The sequence below is a fragment of the Oncorhynchus clarkii genome, chromosome 19, assembly GCF_045791955.1.
Source record: "Oncorhynchus clarkii lewisi isolate Uvic-CL-2024 chromosome 19, UVic_Ocla_1.0, whole genome shotgun sequence".
NCBI lineage: Eukaryota > Metazoa > Chordata > Actinopteri > Salmoniformes > Salmonidae > Oncorhynchus > Oncorhynchus clarkii.
Window position 1 is genome coordinate 64588307 of NC_092165.1, and position 18031 is coordinate 64606337.

The following is an 18031-nucleotide window of genomic DNA, read 5'->3' on the forward strand; positions in this document are numbered from 1 at the left end:
AACAGGACTGACCCCCTGCTCTGATTCTAACCCTAACAGGACTGACCCCCTGCTCTGATTCTAACCCTAACAGGACTGACCACCTGCTCTGATTCTAACCCTAACAGGACTGACCACCTGCTCTGATTCTAACCCTAACAGGACTGACCACCTGCTCTGATTCTAACCCTAACAGGACTGACCACCTGCTCTGATTCTAACCCTAACAGGACTGACCACCTGCTCTGATTCTAACCCTAACAGGACTGACCCTCTGCTCTGATTCTAAACCTAACAGGACTGACACCCTGCTCTGATTCTATTTAGGACTGACCACCTGCTCTGATTCTAACCCTAACAGGACTGACCACCTGCTCTGATTCTAACCCTAACAGGACTGACCACCTGCTCTGATTCTAACCCTAACAGGACTGACCACCTGCTCTGATTCTAACCCTAACAGGACTGACCACCTGCTCTGATTCTAACCCTAACAGGACTGACCACCTGCTCTGATTCTAACCCTAACAGGACTGACTACCTGCTCTGATTCTGCTTGCCGTGCTGTAGCAGAGAGAACAGTCTATGACTGGGGTGACTGGAGTCTCTGACAATTTTCAGGACCTTCCTCTGACACCACCTGCTGTAGAGGTCCTGGATGGCAGGCAGCTTTTCCCCAGTGATGTACTGGGCCGTACGCACTACCATCTGTAGTGCTTTGCGGTCGGAGGCCGAGCAGTTGCCATACCAGGCAGTGATGCAACCTGTCAGGATGCTCTCGATGTTGCAGCTGTAGAACCTTTTGAGGATCTCAGGACTCATGCCAAATCTTTTTAGTTTCCTGAGGGGGAAAAGGTTTTGTTGTTCCCTCTTCACGACTGTCTTGGTGTGTTTGGACCATTCTAGTTTGTTGTTGATGTGGACACCAAGGATCTTGAAGCTCTCAACCTGCTCCACTACAGCCCCGTCGATGAGAATGGGGGCGTGCTCGGTCCTTTTTCTGTAGTCCACAATCATCTCCTTTATCTTGATCACGTTGAGGGAAGAGGTTGTTGCTGCTACCAAACACTTATTATGCTGTTCAGTTTATAATAAAACGTTATCGTCGATTCCTGAGAATGGTCAAAATATTTTTTTCAAAAAAACTGTGGTAAACAAAATGTGAAATAATCTCCATGATATTCTAAATAAAGGAAACCGTAATGTTGGTTTAATCTTTAATACAACCCAGTACCTTACAGCTTGAAGACAGCCAACTCATCACAGTCATATAGTCATTAAAAGGTATAGCTATGGTAGGTAGAGAGAGAGAGAGAGGTATAGCTATGGTAGATAGAGAGAGAGAGGTATAGCTATGGTAGGTAGAGAGAGAGAGGTATAGCTATGGTAGGTAGAGAGAGAGAGGTATAGCTATGGTAGATAGAGAGAGAGAGGTATAGCTATGGTAGGTAGAGAGAGAGAGGTATAGCTATGGTAGATAGAGAGAGGTGTAGCTGGTGCTAAACTGCAACATCCTGCTAATTGACCCATAAAGGATCTACAATAGAAGTGATGTTATTGGATCCCGAAGCAGATAGTCAGGACAGCCAGTAGGCTATAGATGGGAACATGCACGGCCATTTAATAGTTACATTTGGTGCATTATAACCGTGTTCAAGTGTTAAGGTGAACCCCCCCCCCCCCCACAACTTCCCCTGTACTGCTGTTTGGAAGCAGGCGGAGACTCAGGGAGCATTGAGTACACCAGGGCCTGGATTTTGAAAACCTTAAGAAATGTTTTGTAAATCCAGGCACTGCAACTTTGGTATTAGGTAAGAGAATGGCACAAGGCTGGCTTGAGCAACGAAAGGAAACGATGTGCAACAACTAGACAGACATGTCCTGAGAAACAGTGTGTGGGCCATCCTGCCGACTTCAACACGCATTGTTAGCTTGGCAGACCTGGGACCAGGCAACCGGAGGCAGACCTGGGACCAGGCAACCGGAGGCAGACCTGGGACCAGGCAACCGGAGGCAGACCTGGGACCAGGCAACCGGAGGCAGACCTGGGACCAGGCAACCAGAGGCAGACCTGGGACCAGGCAACCAGAGGCAGACCTGGGACCAGGCAACCAGAGGCAGACCTGGGACCAGGCAAATGATCAACAACATGTTGTAAGACAGTGAAAGGGCAAACGAATGAGACAGTTCTCAGTACAAACAGAGACAGATGCTCAGGCTAGTGGTCAAAATGCCACCCTATTCCCTATTTTAGTGCACTACATTTGATGAGGGCCCATTGGTTTCAGTGTGCTCCAACTGCACCAGGGTTCTCTGTTTATCTGAAGAGAATAGAAACCACTCAGGGAGTCCATGCAGGTTTAGCTACAGCCACAGTGAGTCAATAAGAGCTACAAGCTTATAACTAGACCGACAGAGCTCTAATAGGGCATTTTGACCAGGACCCATAGGGCTCTAATAGGGCACTGTAACCAGGACCCATAGGGCTCTAATAGGTCACTGTGACCAGGACCCATAGGGCTCTAATAGGTCACTGTGACCAGGACCCATAGGGCTCTAATAGGGCACATTGACCAGGACCCATAGGGCTCTAATAGGGCACTGTGACCAGGACCCATAGGGCTCTAATAGGGCTCGTTGACCAGGACCCATAGGGCACATTGACCAGGACCCATAGGGCTCTAATAGGGCACTGTGACCAGGACCCATAGGGCTCTAATAGGGCACTGTGACCAGGACCCATAGGGCTCTAATAGGGCTCGTTGACCAGGACCCATAGGGCACATTGACCAGGACCCATAGGGCTCTAATAGGGCACTGTGACCAGGACCCATAGGGCTCTAATAGGGCACTGTGACCAGGACCCATAGGGGGCTCTAATAGGTCACTGTGACCAGGACCCATAGGGCTCTAATAGGGCACATTGACCAGGACCCATAGGGCTCTAATAGGGCACATTGACCAGGACCCATAGGGCTCTAATAGGGCTCGTTGACTAGGACCCATAGGGCTCTAATAGGGCACGTTGACCAGGACCCATAGGGCTCTAATAGGGCTCGTTGACCAGGACCCATAGGGCTCTAATAGGGCACGTTGACCAGGACCCATAGGGCTCTAATAGGGCTCTGGTCTAAAGTAGTGCACTATATAGAGAATAGGTGGCCATTTGGGATGCATCCATAATAGTATAGGGCACTGTGGTTGAGGCTGGTTGGTTCCAGGTGGAGGGGGGGTGCTGGTTGGTTCCAGGTGGAGGGGGGGGGTGCTGGTTGGTTCCAGGTGGAGGGGGGGGGGGTGCTGGTTGGTTCCAGGTGGAGGGGGGGGGGTGCTGGTTGGTTCCAGGTGGAGGTGCTTGTTGGTTCCAGGTGGAGGGGGGGGGGGTGCTGGTTGGTTCCAGGTGGAGGGGGGTGGTGCTGGTTGGTTCCAGGTGGAGCAGGGCTCAGGTCAGTTGACTGGAGGGTCTCTGACCCCAACATTACCATCCTCCATCCCAAAGTACACCCGCTCTGCCATCCCCACAAACAGACCTGTCTCTACCACACCTAGGAGGGAGGGAGAGAGGCATGGTGAGGTAGGGGGGAGGGAGAGAGGCAAGGTGAGGTAGGTGGGAGGGAGAGAGGCAAGGTGAGTTAGGGAGAGAGAGGCAAGGTGAGGTAGGGGGGAGGAGAGACATGAGGTAGAGAGGCAAGGTGAGGTAGGGGGGGGGGGGCATGGTGAGGTAGGGTGGAGGGAGAGGGGCATGGTGAGGTAGGGTGGAGGGAGAGGGGCATGGTGAGGTAGGGTGGAGGGAGAGGGGCTTGGTGAGGTAGGGTGGAGGGAGAGGGGCATGGTGAGGTAGGGTGGAGGGAGAGGGGCATGGTGAGGTAGGGTGGAGGGAGAGGGGCATGGTGAGGTAGGGGGGCAAGGTGAGGTAGAGGGGCAAGGTGAGGTAGGTGGGAGGGAGAGATGCATGGTGAGGTAGGTGGGAGGGAGAGATGCATGGTGAGGTAGGGGGGAGGGAGGGAGGCAAGGTGAGGTAGGAGGGAGGGAGGCAAGGTGAGGTAGGGGGGGAGGGAGAGGGGCGAGATGGGAAGGAGAGAAACAGACTAACATTCATGTCCCAGAACAAGTCACTGTCGGAGCAGGAACAGCAGCAGCAATTTCAGTGTGTGTGCGTGTGTGTGTGTACCTGGAATCATCTTGATAGCGATATTGACCTCCTTCCAGTTGTGAGTGTGTTCAAACTTCCAGTCCAGAATGAAGTTACTGTTGTCCGTTACCACCGGACCCTGAACAATCAATATACTGGATCTCACTCACATTTAAATGACCAATGAGAATGCTTTCCTCTCAGAAGAGGTCCAATGAAAACTCTTCCTGTCGTAAATGTCATGCTTTGTGCTCTACACTGAAAGCCTGTTAATGACTTTCCACTCCATTAATACACTTCTCTTCTTGTGATTTATTCAACTGTTAATTTACAATTTTATATTCACTATAATACACAACAAATGACCTGAATGAACCACAGTGCATTCGGAAAGTATTCAGACCCCTTGACTTTTGCCACATTGTTATATTACAGCGTTATTCTAAAAATGATTCAATTGTTTTATCCCCTCAATCTACACACAATATCCCATAATGACAAAGCAAAAACAGGTTTAGCTGAAATATAACATTAACATAGGTATTCAGACCCTTGACTCAGTACTATGGTGAAGCACCTTTGGCAGCGATTACAGCCTCTAGTCTTCTTGGGTAATGACGCTACAAGCTTGGCACACCTGTATTTGGCGAGTCTCTCCCATTCTTCTCTGCAGATCCTCTCAAGCTCTGTCAGGTTGGATGGGGAGCGTCGCTGCACAGCTATTGTCAGGTCTCTTCAGAGATGTTCCATCATGTTCCAAGTAGCAGTTCTGACTGGGCCACTCAAGGACATTGAGCCTTGTCCCGAAGCCACTCCTGCGGTGTCTTGGCTGTGTGCTTAGGGTCATTGTCCTGTTGGAAGGTGAACCTTTACCCCAGTCTGAGGCCCTGGAGCAGGTTTTCATCAAGGATCTCGCTGTACTTTGCTCCGTTCCCCTTTCCCTCGATCCTGACTAGTCTCCCAGTCCCTGCCGATTAAAAACATCCCCACAGCATGATGCTACCACCACCATGCTTCACCGTAGGGATGCTGCCAGGTTTCCTCCAGACGTGACCCTTGGCATTCAGTCCAAAGAGTTCCATCTTGCTTTCATCAGACCAGAGAATCTTGTTTCTCATGGTCTGAGGGTCCTTTAAGTGCCTTTTACTGAGGAGTTGCTTTCGTCTGGCCACTCTACCACAAAATGCCTGATTGGTGGAGAATTGCAGAGATGGTTGTCCTTCTGGAAGCTTCTCCCATCTCCACAGAATAACTCTTGAGCTCTGTCAGAGTGACCATCAGGTTCTTGGTCACCTCCCTGACCAAGGCCCTTCTCCCCCGATTGCTGTGTGTTCTTGGGGACCTTCAATGCTGCAGACATTTTTTGCTACCCTTCCCCAGATCTGTGCCTCGACACAATCCTGTCTCTGAGCTCTACGGACCATTCCTTCAACCTCATGACTTGGGTTTTGCTCTGACATGCACTGTCAACTGTGGGACCTTATATAGACAGGTGTGTGTCTTTCCAAATCATATCCAATCAATTTAATTGACCACAGGTGGACTCCAATCAAGTTGTAGAAACATCAAGATGTTTCAATGGAAACAAGATGCACCTGAGCTCAATTTAGAGTCTCATAGCAAAGAGTCTGAATATTTATGTAAATAAGGAATCTGTTTCTGATTTTTCATACATTTGCTAACAATTCTAAAAACCTGTTTTCGCTTCGTCATTATGGGTTATTGTGTGTAAATTGATCAGAAAAAAATATTCAATCCATTTTAGAATACGGCTGTAAATTAACACAATTTGGAAAAGGGGTCTCAATGCTTTCCGAAGGCAATGTATTGTGTTAGTTCTTCACAGCTTTACAACAGGAAGAGTTGTGTATATGGTGACTCACAGCTTTACTGACGGCCATGCGGAGTACTGCCTCCCCTCCGAAGCGCTTGGCTATAGTCCTGGAGACGGGGACGTAGGCCATAGGGATCACCTCAATAGGAACACCCTTCTTCCACTGCTGACCCAGGACCGAGGAGTCCTTCCTGGGGGGGGGGGGGGGGGGGGGGGGGGGATTGTAAAACACGTCAGAATAATGTGGGCCTTGACTGACTAAACAGACAGCCCGCGTGGCAGCTACGCAGGTGTAGAAGCACGGTGGCTAGGAAAAACTCCCTAGAAAGGCCAAAACCTAGGAAGAAACCTAGAGAGGAACCAGGCTATGAGGGATGGCCTGTGGCTGTGCCGGGTGGAGATTATAACAGAACATGGCCAAGATATTCAACAATTCCAACATTTGAACAATTGAATTCAACAAGTGGAATTGTTGAATAATGAATAAAGATGAAAAGCTGAAATATCTAGAGTCAATAAGTAGTCAACCCTTTATGGCACATTGAAATACCGCATAATAAGTTACATGGACTCACTGTGTGCAGTAATAGGGTTTAACATGATTTTTTAAAGACTACCCCATCGCTGTACCCCGCCCATACAATCACCTATGGTTCCTCAGTCTAGCAGTGAATTTCAAACAGTTTCAACCACAAAGACCAGGGAGGCATCTGTTGGTAGATGGGTAAAAATAAAAAAGCAGACATTGAATATCCCTTTGAGCATGAAGTTATTAATTACACATTGGATGGTGTATCAATACACCCAGTCACTTCAAAGATACAGGCATCCTTCCTAACGCAATTGTCGGAGAGGAAGGAAACCGCTCAGGGATTTCACCATGAGGCCAATGGTGACTTTAAAACAGTTAGAGTTTAATGACTGTGATAGGAGACAACTGAGGATGGAGCAACAGTGTAGTTACTCCACAATACAAACCTAAATGAAAGAGTGAAAAGAAGGAAGCCCTTACAGAATAATATCCCAAAACATGCATCCTGTTTGCAACACTAAAGTCATACTGCAAACAATGTGGCAAAGAAATGAACTTTTTGTCCTGAAAACAAAGGGTTGTTTGGGGAAAAAAACAATACAACACAGTGGTGACTGCATCATGTTATGGGTATGCTTGTTGTGCTGCCATCCTGTTAGAAGGTAACAGATTATTTATTACAATGGTTAAGTTGGATTTTCATTGTGTTCAATGGTGTTATTTGCCCCCTAGTGGAGCTTTCTGGTACTTAGAAAGACTACGCAAACAGGAAGTAGAGAATTTGTTCTGCACGCATAGAAGCAGCTACAAACAACGCTACTGTGCAGGTCTTTCAATGTAGTTATTTCTTGTCACACTTCAGCCTTGGAAAATCTTAGTTTTTTCACAACATAAACATTTTCAATATATTCATTCAAGAAAAGTCACACCTTGGGAGTTTTATTGAAGACTTAGTTGTTAGCTATCTGTCTAGTTTTGCATGGGAACGCAACTCAAGGGCAGAATACTTGTCATCGTTAAGGACTAGGGAGTTTTTTTTATTAAAAGGAAATGGAGCTCAGCACAGGCAAAATCCTAGAAGAAAACCTGGTTCAGTCTGCTTTCCACCAGACACTGGGAGATGAATTCACCTTTCAACAGGGCAATAACCTAAAACACAAGGCCAAATCTACTCTGGAGTTGCTGACCAATAAGACAGTGAATCTACTTAAATCTATGGCAAGACCTGAAAATGGTTGTCTAGCAATGATCAACACCCAATTTGACAGCACTTAAAGAAAGATGCCTGAACAAACCATTGCCTCAAGGGTGTGAATACTTCTGCATTTCATTCAATACATCTGCTAAAATCCCCTTGTCATTAAGGGGTATTGTGTGTGTAGATCGGTGAGAAAACATTAATTCATTTGAACATCAGGCTGTAACAACAAAATGTGGAATAGGTCAAGGGGTATGAATACTTTCTGAAGGCACTGGCCTAGATTAAAAATAGCATTACTACAATATTATTTTCACTGGCCCAAGCGGGCCACTGACGGGGATGAAGGACCTGGCCTGGAGGGTTCCCAGGCCTGCAGTGGAGTCCCCCGGGGTCAGAGGGTTCCCAAGCCTGCAGTGGAGTCCCCCGGCGTCAGAGGGTTCCCAGGCCTGCAGTGGAGTCACCCGGGGTCAGAGGGTTCCCAGGCCTGCAGTGGAGTCCCTCGGATTCAGAGGGTTCCCAGGCCTGCAGTGGAGTCCCCCGGGGTCAGAGGGTTCCCAGGCCTGCAGTGGAGTCCCCCGGGGTCAGAGGGTTCCCAGGCCTGCAGTGGAGTCCCCCGGGGTCAGAGGGTTCCCAGGCCTGCAGTGGAGTCCCCCGGGGTCAGAGGGTTCCCAGGCCTGCAGTGGAGTCCCCCGGGGTCAGAGGGTTCCCAGGCCTGCAGTGGAGTCCCCCGGGGTCAGAGGGTTCCCAGGCCTGCAGTGGAGTCCCCTGGGGTCAGAGGGTTCCCAGGCCTGCAGTGGAGTCCCCCGGGGTCAGAGGGTTCCCAGGCCTGCTGTGGAGTCCCCCGGGGTCAGAGGGTTCCCAGGCCTGCAGTGGAGTCCCCCGGGGTCAGAGGGTTCCCAGGCCTGCAGTGGAGTCCCCCGGGGTCAGAGGGTTCCCAGGCCTGCAGTGGAGTCCCCCGGCGTCAGAGGGTTCCCAGGCCTGCAGTGGAGTCCCCCGGGGTCAGAGGGTTCCCAGGCCTGCAGTGGAGTCACCCGGGGTCAGAGGGTTCCCAGGCCTGCAGTGGAGTCCCTCGGATTCAGAGGGTTCCCAGGCCTGCAGTGGAGTCCCCCGGGGTCAGAGGGTTCCCAGGCCTGCAGTGGAGTCCCCCGGGGTCAGAGGGTTCCCAGGCCTGCAGTGGAGTCCCCCGGGGTCAGAGGGTTCCCAGGCCTGCAGTGGAGTCCCCCGGGGTCAGAGGGTTCCCAGGCCTGCAGTGGAGTCCCCCGGAGTCAGAGGGTTCCCAGGCCTGCAGTGGAGTCCCCCGGGGTCAGAGGGTTCCCAGGCCTGCAGTGGAGTCCCCCGGGGGTCGGAGGCTGGGTTTCTTTATATTTGTAACCTCTATTATACTTTAGCCAATCAAAGACCTTACCATGTCTAGGCACTGTGCAATTACAGGAGAACACACCCACCTGAAGTCAGCGATGACGATGAAGTGTTTGGCACAGCCGGCTACAATCTTCTCCTGAGTCAGACAGCCTCTAGGAGAGTGAGTGAGGGAGAGGAAGGGGGTGAGGGAGAGGGGAGACAGAGAGACCAAGATAACTGGTGAGATGGTGATGTAAACAGGACTGTTAGCCAGGGAGAGCCACAGGACTGTTAGCCAGGGAGAGCCACAGGACTGTTAGCCAGGGAGAGCCACAGGACTGTTAGCCAGGGAGAGCCACAGGACTGTTAGCCAGGGAGAGCCACAGGACTGTTAGCCAGGGAGAGCCACAGGACTGTTAGCCAGGGAGAGCCACAGGACTGTTAGCCAGGGAGAGCCACAGGACTGTTAGCCAGGGAGAGCAACAGGACTGTTAGCCAGGGAGAGCAACAGGACAGCCTAGAACTGTGATCCGGTGAATATACAGTGTCTTACCCTCCTCCTTTGATGAGTGTGAGAGCAGCATCCACTTCGTCTGCCCCATCGATGGCCACGTCCAGCTGGAAGGGGGTTAGAGGTCAGAGAGGTTGAACACAATACTGCTGACAATAACACAGTCTACAGGACAAACTTCTGATTTAACACACTAACTCCACACGTTTCCTAAAGAATGTGTCAAACTTGAGGACATGTAACACATTGTTTAAGTTGCTAACCAACAGTACCTCTGGGTGTCTATCCAGATCAGACAGGGTTAGACCATGCTGCAGAATCAACTGACGAGCCTGGAGGACAAGATCAAATGTTGAGGGCCATCTGCCAGATTAGAGTCGGCTCTCTGAGATCCCTGTAGAATACATGATACACAGCCATCGTACCTCACACTCACCTGGAAGGAGGTGGGGACACACACTATGTTGAGTTTCTCCTGACGAACTCTCTCCGCTAGAACAGGTCAGAGAGGTGATCACAATCAGCTCTTTGTGGATTAATAAAGTACTACATTCTCTTGTTCTACAATCAACCGGTAGGCTAGTATTATGGTCTCCTCACCTAGTCTGTCTACAGCATACACAATGGTGGATCCACTGCCCACTCCAACTACCTGGTTGTTCTGTGATGGAAGGAAAGACATGTAACAGCCAGTTCACATGATCATATAGCCAGAAGATACCGACCCACCGTTACGCTTGTTTACACTGAGCTGCACTGGGGTCAGAATGCAATCATGGTTACATTAAGACACCGTGGAACCGGAGAGAGATATGGGTTAGTAAACGTACCTCGATGCAGGGATGGGATATGGAACTGGACTCCAAATGTTACCGTTATCCTTACCGATACAGCGAGAAGATTGTAAAACCCGCGGTGTCTCACAAAAAACTGCCCCGAAAGATGTGGCAGAGGGAGGAGAGGCTCCAGCTTAATGGCCGTCGGGGGACAAGGAGAGTTTGGAAGCATTGAGCGACTCTGTTGGCGGGAGTAAAGTTGGTGAAAATGAATGGATGACGGTGAAGAACAGTAGAATGAAAAGGGCTGAAGGTGGAAATGAACAGCAGTTTATGGTTGGAGTGGAATTCACCAGCTACGATGTTTATTGGGTGATCTGTTCGCAGTCTCGAAGATGGTGAAAGACAAATGGTTAGAGTGACAAAGAGCCATTTTCTGATTTAGTGACAGTTTATTAACAGTCCAAAAGGCTCTACAAGATATCAACAAAGGCTTTGACTTTCAGAGTAGGGCAACGGTTAAAAAGGCGTCATCTCTGGCGTCTCAGACATAGAGGCTCTGTGGTTTTGGGATGGCAGGAGCAGTGGACGCACATCGCTTGGCACGAATGATAGAAAGGAAGTATGCCTATCGGTTTAGTGTGGTTTGATGAAGTGGTTCTCCTGAATCATGGAAAACTTGGGTATGTGAGATATGAGGTAATACCGTATGTACAGAAGCCGCTGCAGTGTTACATTGTAAAAGTTGACACGTTGACAAAGGAATAAATATGTATTAGCTGACAAGTCAGATGAGGCATGTTGCTGTAATTGTGATGGGAATCACATTCCCGGAGTGCCCTGTATGGATGAAGAGGTCGCAGTAGCTAGGATCAGGGTCATCCAGCAGGTCTCCTATGTGGAGGCAGTGAAAATAGCTTGAGTAGAGATGGTAGTGGATGTCCCACAGTCTGCAGTCAATGCCATGCAGGAGAAGGATCCCAACACACGAGCAGTGGTGGAGGACTTTGTTGCGTTCATACAGCAAGTGATAAATTGCCACAAAAACAATCTAAAGAAGCTAGACAAAAATGTGATGGCGGCAAAGAGATTTCTGGAACGCCAGTACTTTACAGCCGAAATGTTAAAGAAAACTGAATGAAGAGGTTCCCCCCTCCCAGGTTCCTGCGCCCGTGTAAAAGGTCTGAATAGATATTACAAAAATTTACTTTTGAATACTAATAGTACATTTGTTCACATTTCCCTAGTCTAGTATTGTTTAGCGTTAAAGCTGATCAGTTTTCCCCTCAGCCCGTAGGTGGCGGCATGCACCTCTAACGCTGTTTGCGGACTGCGCTAATACCATAGAAAACTGCTCTTTTCATCCTCATGCTAGCTAGCAGTAGTCACCTCAGCCATTTTGGAATGGCAGTGTCAGCCAATCAGCTCCTTTGTTGTTGTTCAAGGCAACGTGCCATTCCAAAATTGCTGCTGTGGCTACTGTTAGCTATCATGAGGATGAAAAGGGCAGTTTCACAGGACAACTACCATTATTTCCATCTTCGATGAAGCAGTGTGGATAGGTCAAACTCGGTGTACAGTGGCATATCCCATCCCTGCATTGAGGTACGTTTTTCAACCCATATCTTTCGTCAAACTCGGTGTACAGTGGCATATCCCATCCCTGCATTGAGGTACGTTTTTCAACCCATATCTTTCGTCAAACTCGGTGTACAGTGGCATATCCCATCCCTGCATTGAGGTACGTTTTTCAACCCATATCTTTCGTCAAACTCGGTGTACAGTGGCATATCCCATCCCTGCATTGAGGTACGTTTTTCAACCCATATCATTTCCAAAAGTGTGAGAGCAGATCTTTAACCTCAAATTTCATTATTTAACAAGGAGCTATTTATCTTCCAGTAGGATGCCCTACCAAGGTTAGTATCAGGGGTAAATATTTTGACATTAATGTAAATGGCCCTATGGTCTGAGGGGAGTACAACACACTATCAATACATTTCAATATAAGCCAAAAATGTATTCTGGACTGTCTGGAACCTGTTTTGTTACTCCAAGTGAATGATCTGTCGGCCGGAAACCTCTCTCTCCATATATCAGTAAGATCAAACTTTTCCATAAAAAGTATTAAACCCAAATTCTGCTGGGTTGGCCTACCTGGGGGCCATCTATCAGTTGAATTATCTATAGTGATGTTAAAGTCGCCTCCTATCAATAACGAATTGGTAAATTTAGATAATGAAGAATACGTTTCTCTACTGACTCAAGCAACTCATCATTCTCATGTTTGGTGTTTACAGTAATGAGTGTAATGTCATTGTAACTAATCACAAGACAAATAAAGTGACCACAGGGCTCACAGTCCAACTGGACTGGAATGTGGACCTCAGTTCATGTTGCAATCGCCCACGTGGGTATATGTTCCTAAAAACCAACGAGGAGATGGGAGAGGCGGGACATGCAGCACGTCCAGTGTCACTAAATCAACATGCGGACACACGGGCACCAGAGGTCTGGTCAGCATGGTGCAGATGCTCCTGAGCAGTGTGGGTGTAATGACTGAATAACATGTACACGAGCCTTGCAGAATGATTGTACGCGTTATTCCCTCATTACGTCAACGAGCATCTGTGTAGCCAGGTGCTAAAATAGAACTTGGTTCTATTTGTAACACTTGATGCGCTGCAAGTCTCGCCTCTCCACATTGGTTTTTAGGAACAAAAATGCACGTGGGTGATTGCAACATGAACTGAGGTCCACACTCCAGTTGGTGGTGGTAATGCACCTTAAAAGTTGGTTGCCAACCGCCATATAAAGTCCAAAGAAGAAGAAGCCTGTAGGAGGAGAGATTACTAGACACTAACTAGGTTTACCCTTTTATCTGTTGATGAACTGTCTGAATAGAGGACCTTGTGCATTTCAGGTAAAATAACAACCCAATGTTCATATCCAAGGACAAATGAGCTAGCAACAGCAAGGTAGCGAATATAAATGTTTAATGCTTTTAGATCTGTCCCCAAATTAATATAGTTGGTTCAGAGTTCGTTCTGATATTTCAATTGTGCCCTGCCCTATGGGGCTCCCGATCACGGCCTGTTGTGATACAGCCCGGGATCGAACCAGGGTCTGTTGTGACGCCTCTATCACCGAGGTGCGGTACATTAGACCACTGCGCCACTCGGTAGCGCATTCACTAGATGGTTGTGCAGCTTTGTGTTGTGGTCATGTTTACTTACCTGGCCGCCACTACTGTCTACCTGGTCGCCACTACCGTCTACCTGGTCGCCACTACCGTCTACCTGGTCGCCACTACCGTCTACCTGGCTGGCACAAAACATATCTGCGCCAACTAGCTAGATAACTAGCTAGATACCGTGTCGAAGTCCACGTATGTTTACTGTCTAACGTTTCACTAGTACATTACATGATGACCTAGTCAGTCAACTAGGTACCTGGACACGGTATGTTTACTGTCTAACTACTTCCTAACGGTTCACCAGTACATTACATGATGTACTAGTCAGTCAACTAGGTACCTGGACACGGTATGTTTACTGTCTAACTACTTCCTAACGGTTCACCAGTACATTACATGATGTACTAGTCAGTCAACTAGGTACCAGGACACGGTATGTTTACTGTCTAACTACTTCCTAACGGTTCACCAGTACATTACATGATGTACTAGTCAGTCAACTAGGTACCTGGACACGGTATGTTTACTGTCTAACTACTTCCTAACGGTTCACCAGTACATTACATGATGTACTAGTCAGTCAACTAGGTACCAGGACACGGTATGTTTACTGTCTAACTACTTCCTAACGGTTCACCAGTACATTACATGATGTACTAGTCAGTCAACTAGGTGTTTAGCATCAGCATGGCCCCCACATTAACACACCGAACTGAGCACGGTAGCTGACCTAGCTATCTGCTAAACAAAATACACCAACTGTCCCCATTGTTAGCTATATTAGTCAACACAATATCAGTTGTGTTACCTGAACATGATTATCCACCGCAGCATAGCCTGCTAGTTTCTTCGCTTCTTCCGCCATGCCGTGTCTGCTGCTGGGACTCCTAAAGAGAGACACGTGTTTCAGCTTGGGGGTGAACGGCGTCTGTTTCCTCCCTCCTGCAGAACGGTGGCCAGCTGACAGCAGGGTGGGACCGAGCCACCCCTGGAGGAGCATAGCCCTGCCCATCGACGATACACAACCTCCTCCAGGGACTGACAAATGCACGATGTGCTGCAAAATAAACCTACTATGTTGTTGTTGCTGCTGAGTCCTTATGCCGCTCGACCAACGCGTTAAACCCACTGAACTGTTGACATGTCCTCGATTGGTGCTGCGTTCAACATCCCAACATCCCTGAACGGTTTAAAACTGTTCATCAATTAAAGGGACAGTCTACACGTTTTCCAGTCATTTGATAAATGATAAATGCCCCTTGATTTAGGCGTTTTGTTGTTATAGGTTAAAGATGCACTATGCAGAAATCACTCCACCATTTCCCGGGTGCTAAAACTCTATAATAGTTTGTCTAATTTCAGTTTATGGGTCAAAATAAGCAAGTATAGTGTAGATAATCATTATACCATCTAAACCGCTGTGAAATATATTTTCCATAACTCCAAATATTGTTGTTTCAGCTGTTTAAAGTTGGTGTACAAAACAGAAAGTACAAGTTGCTCAAACAAAAAAGTAAGAAGCATAGATATAGCACACATATATCAGATCCACCGCTTCTTAGACTTGCTTTCGAGTAGAATGATAGATCTATAGTTTCTATGTGAAATAAGGACGATGTTTTGTGTGGGTTTATGCTGGCGTGACGTTTTGATAACCGTGTAAATCTCTCTCCGACAAGGTGGCCGTTGAAAACAGTAATGTTCTCATCGAAAGTAGGCTAATTCTTAGAGCACTTCAAACATACATCTCATAAAAATCTAGTGATATTTGTGAAAATGTCACAGGACGCATTAGCTCCATTCTTTACATTATTGTAGTTTTAATTCATCTTCTGTTACCCCTTTTCGACATCTATCCACAGGGGTGCAACTTTGGTTTTAGAAGTGGGGGGGGACATAACCTGGCAGTGGATCTGGGGGTCCTCCCTCAGAATTGGTTGGGGCATCTAAAGCTAATTTCTACTAGGGCTGTCCCCGACTAAAAAAAAACTTGTTCGTCCAAGAGTAGTCTTTTCTACATTGATTGACATTTTTAATTGTGATTTTTTTCATACATAGACACACCCTATGTGTTTGTATAAAATCAACTAGGCTATATGTAATGAACTTGTCTGATGCTTTAAGCATGCTGTTTGATTAAATAATCAAGACACACAAATGGCTCAAGGGAGCCAGAGATCACGATAGCCTAACCAGAAGAAAGAAAACCCTGCTCCCGACCTTCCTCTTCCGGCTGCTGGACTTTGCGTATTCTGCCCTTAGGCTCCTGAAGTTGCCGGTATAGTGCTACACCAGTGGTCGGCAACCTTTTCCATTTAGAGTGCCAAGTTATCTTACCATTTCTACTTTTCCATTTGGAGTGCCAAGTTATCTTACCATTTCTACTTTTCCATTTGGAGTGCCAAGTTACCATCTTAGTGCCAAGTTATCTTACCATTTCTACTTTTCCATTTGGAGTGCCAAGTTATCTTACCATTTCTACTTTTCCATTTGGAGTGCCAAGTTATCTTACCATTTCTACTTTTCCATTTGGAGTGCCAAGTTATCTTACCATTTCTACTTTTCCATTTAGAGTGCCAAGTTATCTTACCATTTCTACTTTTCCATTTGGAGTGCCAAGTTATCTTACCATTTCTACTTTTCCATTTGGAGTGCCAAGTTATCTTACCATTTCTACTTTTCCATTTTGGAGTGCCAAGTTATCTTACCATTTCTACTTTTCCATTTGGAGTGCCAAGTTATCTTACCATTTCTACTTTTCCATTTGGAGTGCCAAGTTATCTTACCATTTCTACTTTTCCATTTGGAGTGCCAAGTTATCTTACCATTTCTACTTTTCCATTTGGAGTGCCAAGTTATCTTACCATTTCTACTTTTCCATTTGGAGTGCCAAGTTATCTTACCATTTCTACTTTTCCATTTGGAGTGCCAAGTTATCTTACCATTTCTACTTTTCCATTTGGAGTGCCAAGTTATCTTACCATTTCTACCAATCTGCGTTCCAGTTATGATTTTCATATGTACATTTTACTGGAACAGTTTCATTTCATTTATGTATTTTATGACGTTTCCACTGGATCAGAGCATGTCATGTTCCCTCTGTGCCGAGTGGTTATTGAAAGGGAGAGAGCTGGAAATATTGTTCAAATACTTTGAGGAACAATTGTCATTCTCAACGGATTCTAAATAAAAGCAGAGTTTGTTTACTTGCTGTTTGAGGTGAAGAAAAAATTACTTTGAGAAGCTCCACAGTTCATTAGTGGTGGTGAGTTAAGACAATCAGAAATACTATCAGACATCCCCAAATAGGCACATTTATAGGCCTACATTTGTGAGCAGGCCAAGTAGACTAGTCCTACTTCTATATGCGTAATCAGGTGTGTGACCTTACCCAATATTGACTGGAGCATTTCAAACAAAAGACTATCAATAAATTGACAAAACTCATAAATGGAATGAAATAAACCAAAACGTGTTTCTCATAAGTGTATGTTGTGAGTTCTGCAAAACGTGTCCAATCCGACAACGAGAACGGTAAATTACTGTAATAATAATATATTGAAACCATTAACAGAAATTACCGCAACCAAACAAACATTGCAGATTAGAAATTATGGGAATTAATGTAGGCTACTACTGGTGATACAGTGCATTTTGTTACCTTACAGCCTTATTCTAAAATGGATTAAATACATGTTTTTCCTCAGCAATCTACACACAATACCCCATAATGACATCACAATACCCCATAATGACATCACAATACCCCATAATGACATCACAATACCCCATAATGACATCACAATACCCCATAATGACATCACAATACCCCATAATGAAAAAGTGAAAAGTGTTTTTCAAATAATTTTGCAAATGTATTACAAAGAAAAGAACTTGAAAGACCTTATTTAAGTATTCAGACTCTTTGCTATGAGACTCTAAATTGAGCTCAGGTGAATGCTGTTTCCACTGATCATCTTTGATATGTTTCTACAACTTGATTGGATTCCAAGTGTGGTAAATTCAATTGATTGGACATGATTTGGAAAGGCACACACCTGTCTATATAAGGTCCCACAGTTGACAGTGCATGTCAGACCAAAAACCAAGACTCTTCCTAGAGTTGGCCACCCGGCCAAACTCAGCAATCAGGGGAGAAGGGCCTTGGTCAGGGAGATGACCAAGAATCCGATGGTCACTCTAGAGCTCTAGGGTTCCTCTGTGGAGATGGGAGAAGCTTCTAGAAGGACAACCATCTCTGCAGCACTCCACCAATCAGACCTTTATGGTAGAGTGGCCAGACGGAAGCCACTCCTCAGTAAAAGGCACATGACAGCCCACTTGGAGTTTGCCAAAAGGCACCTAAAGGACTTAGTCCACGAGAAACAATATTCTCTGGTCTGATGAAAGCAAGATTGAACTCTTTGGCCTGAATGCCAAGCGTTACAGCTGTAGGAAACCTGGCACAATCCCTACGGTGAAGCATGGTGGTGGCAGCATTATGCTGTGGGGATGTTTTTCAGTGGCAGAGA

The 18031-nt window shown here is 46.8% G+C and overlaps 1 protein-coding gene across 1 annotated transcript; it reads right to left on the reverse strand.

Annotated features, from left to right (window-relative positions):
- Positions 1–1368: 1368 nt before the first annotated feature.
- Positions 1369–14623, reverse strand: LOC139375480 (ribose-5-phosphate isomerase-like). The gene is made up of 9 exons (XM_071117300.1): positions 14308–14623; positions 10128–10188; positions 9964–10019; positions 9800–9859; positions 9570–9634; positions 9121–9189; positions 5992–6133; positions 4148–4247; positions 1369–3521 (listed from the first exon to the last, which is right to left on the reverse strand). Exons 1-9 carry the CDS (start codon positions 14509–14511, stop codon positions 3424–3426), a joined length of 855 nt encoding a protein of 284 aa, XP_070973401.1. The 5' UTR covers positions 14512–14623; the 3' UTR covers positions 1369–3423.
- Positions 14624–18031: the final 3408 nt, after the last annotated feature.

Excerpts from the sequence above, each read along its gene's own strand:
- LOC139375480 (XM_071117300.1), bottom strand. The coding sequence starts at position 14,511 with ATGGGCAGGGCTATGCTCCTCCAGGGGTGGCTCGGTCCCACCCTGCTG. Across the intron at positions 9,190-9,569 it reads ACACTCATCAAAGGAGGAGG|AGGCTGTCTGACTCAGGAGA; the intron begins GTAAGACACTGT and ends TCACTCTCCTAG. Across the intron at positions 3,522-4,147 it reads CGCTATCAAGATGATTCCAG|GTGTGGTAGAGACAGGTCTG; the intron begins GTACACACACAC and ends CCTCCCTCCTAG.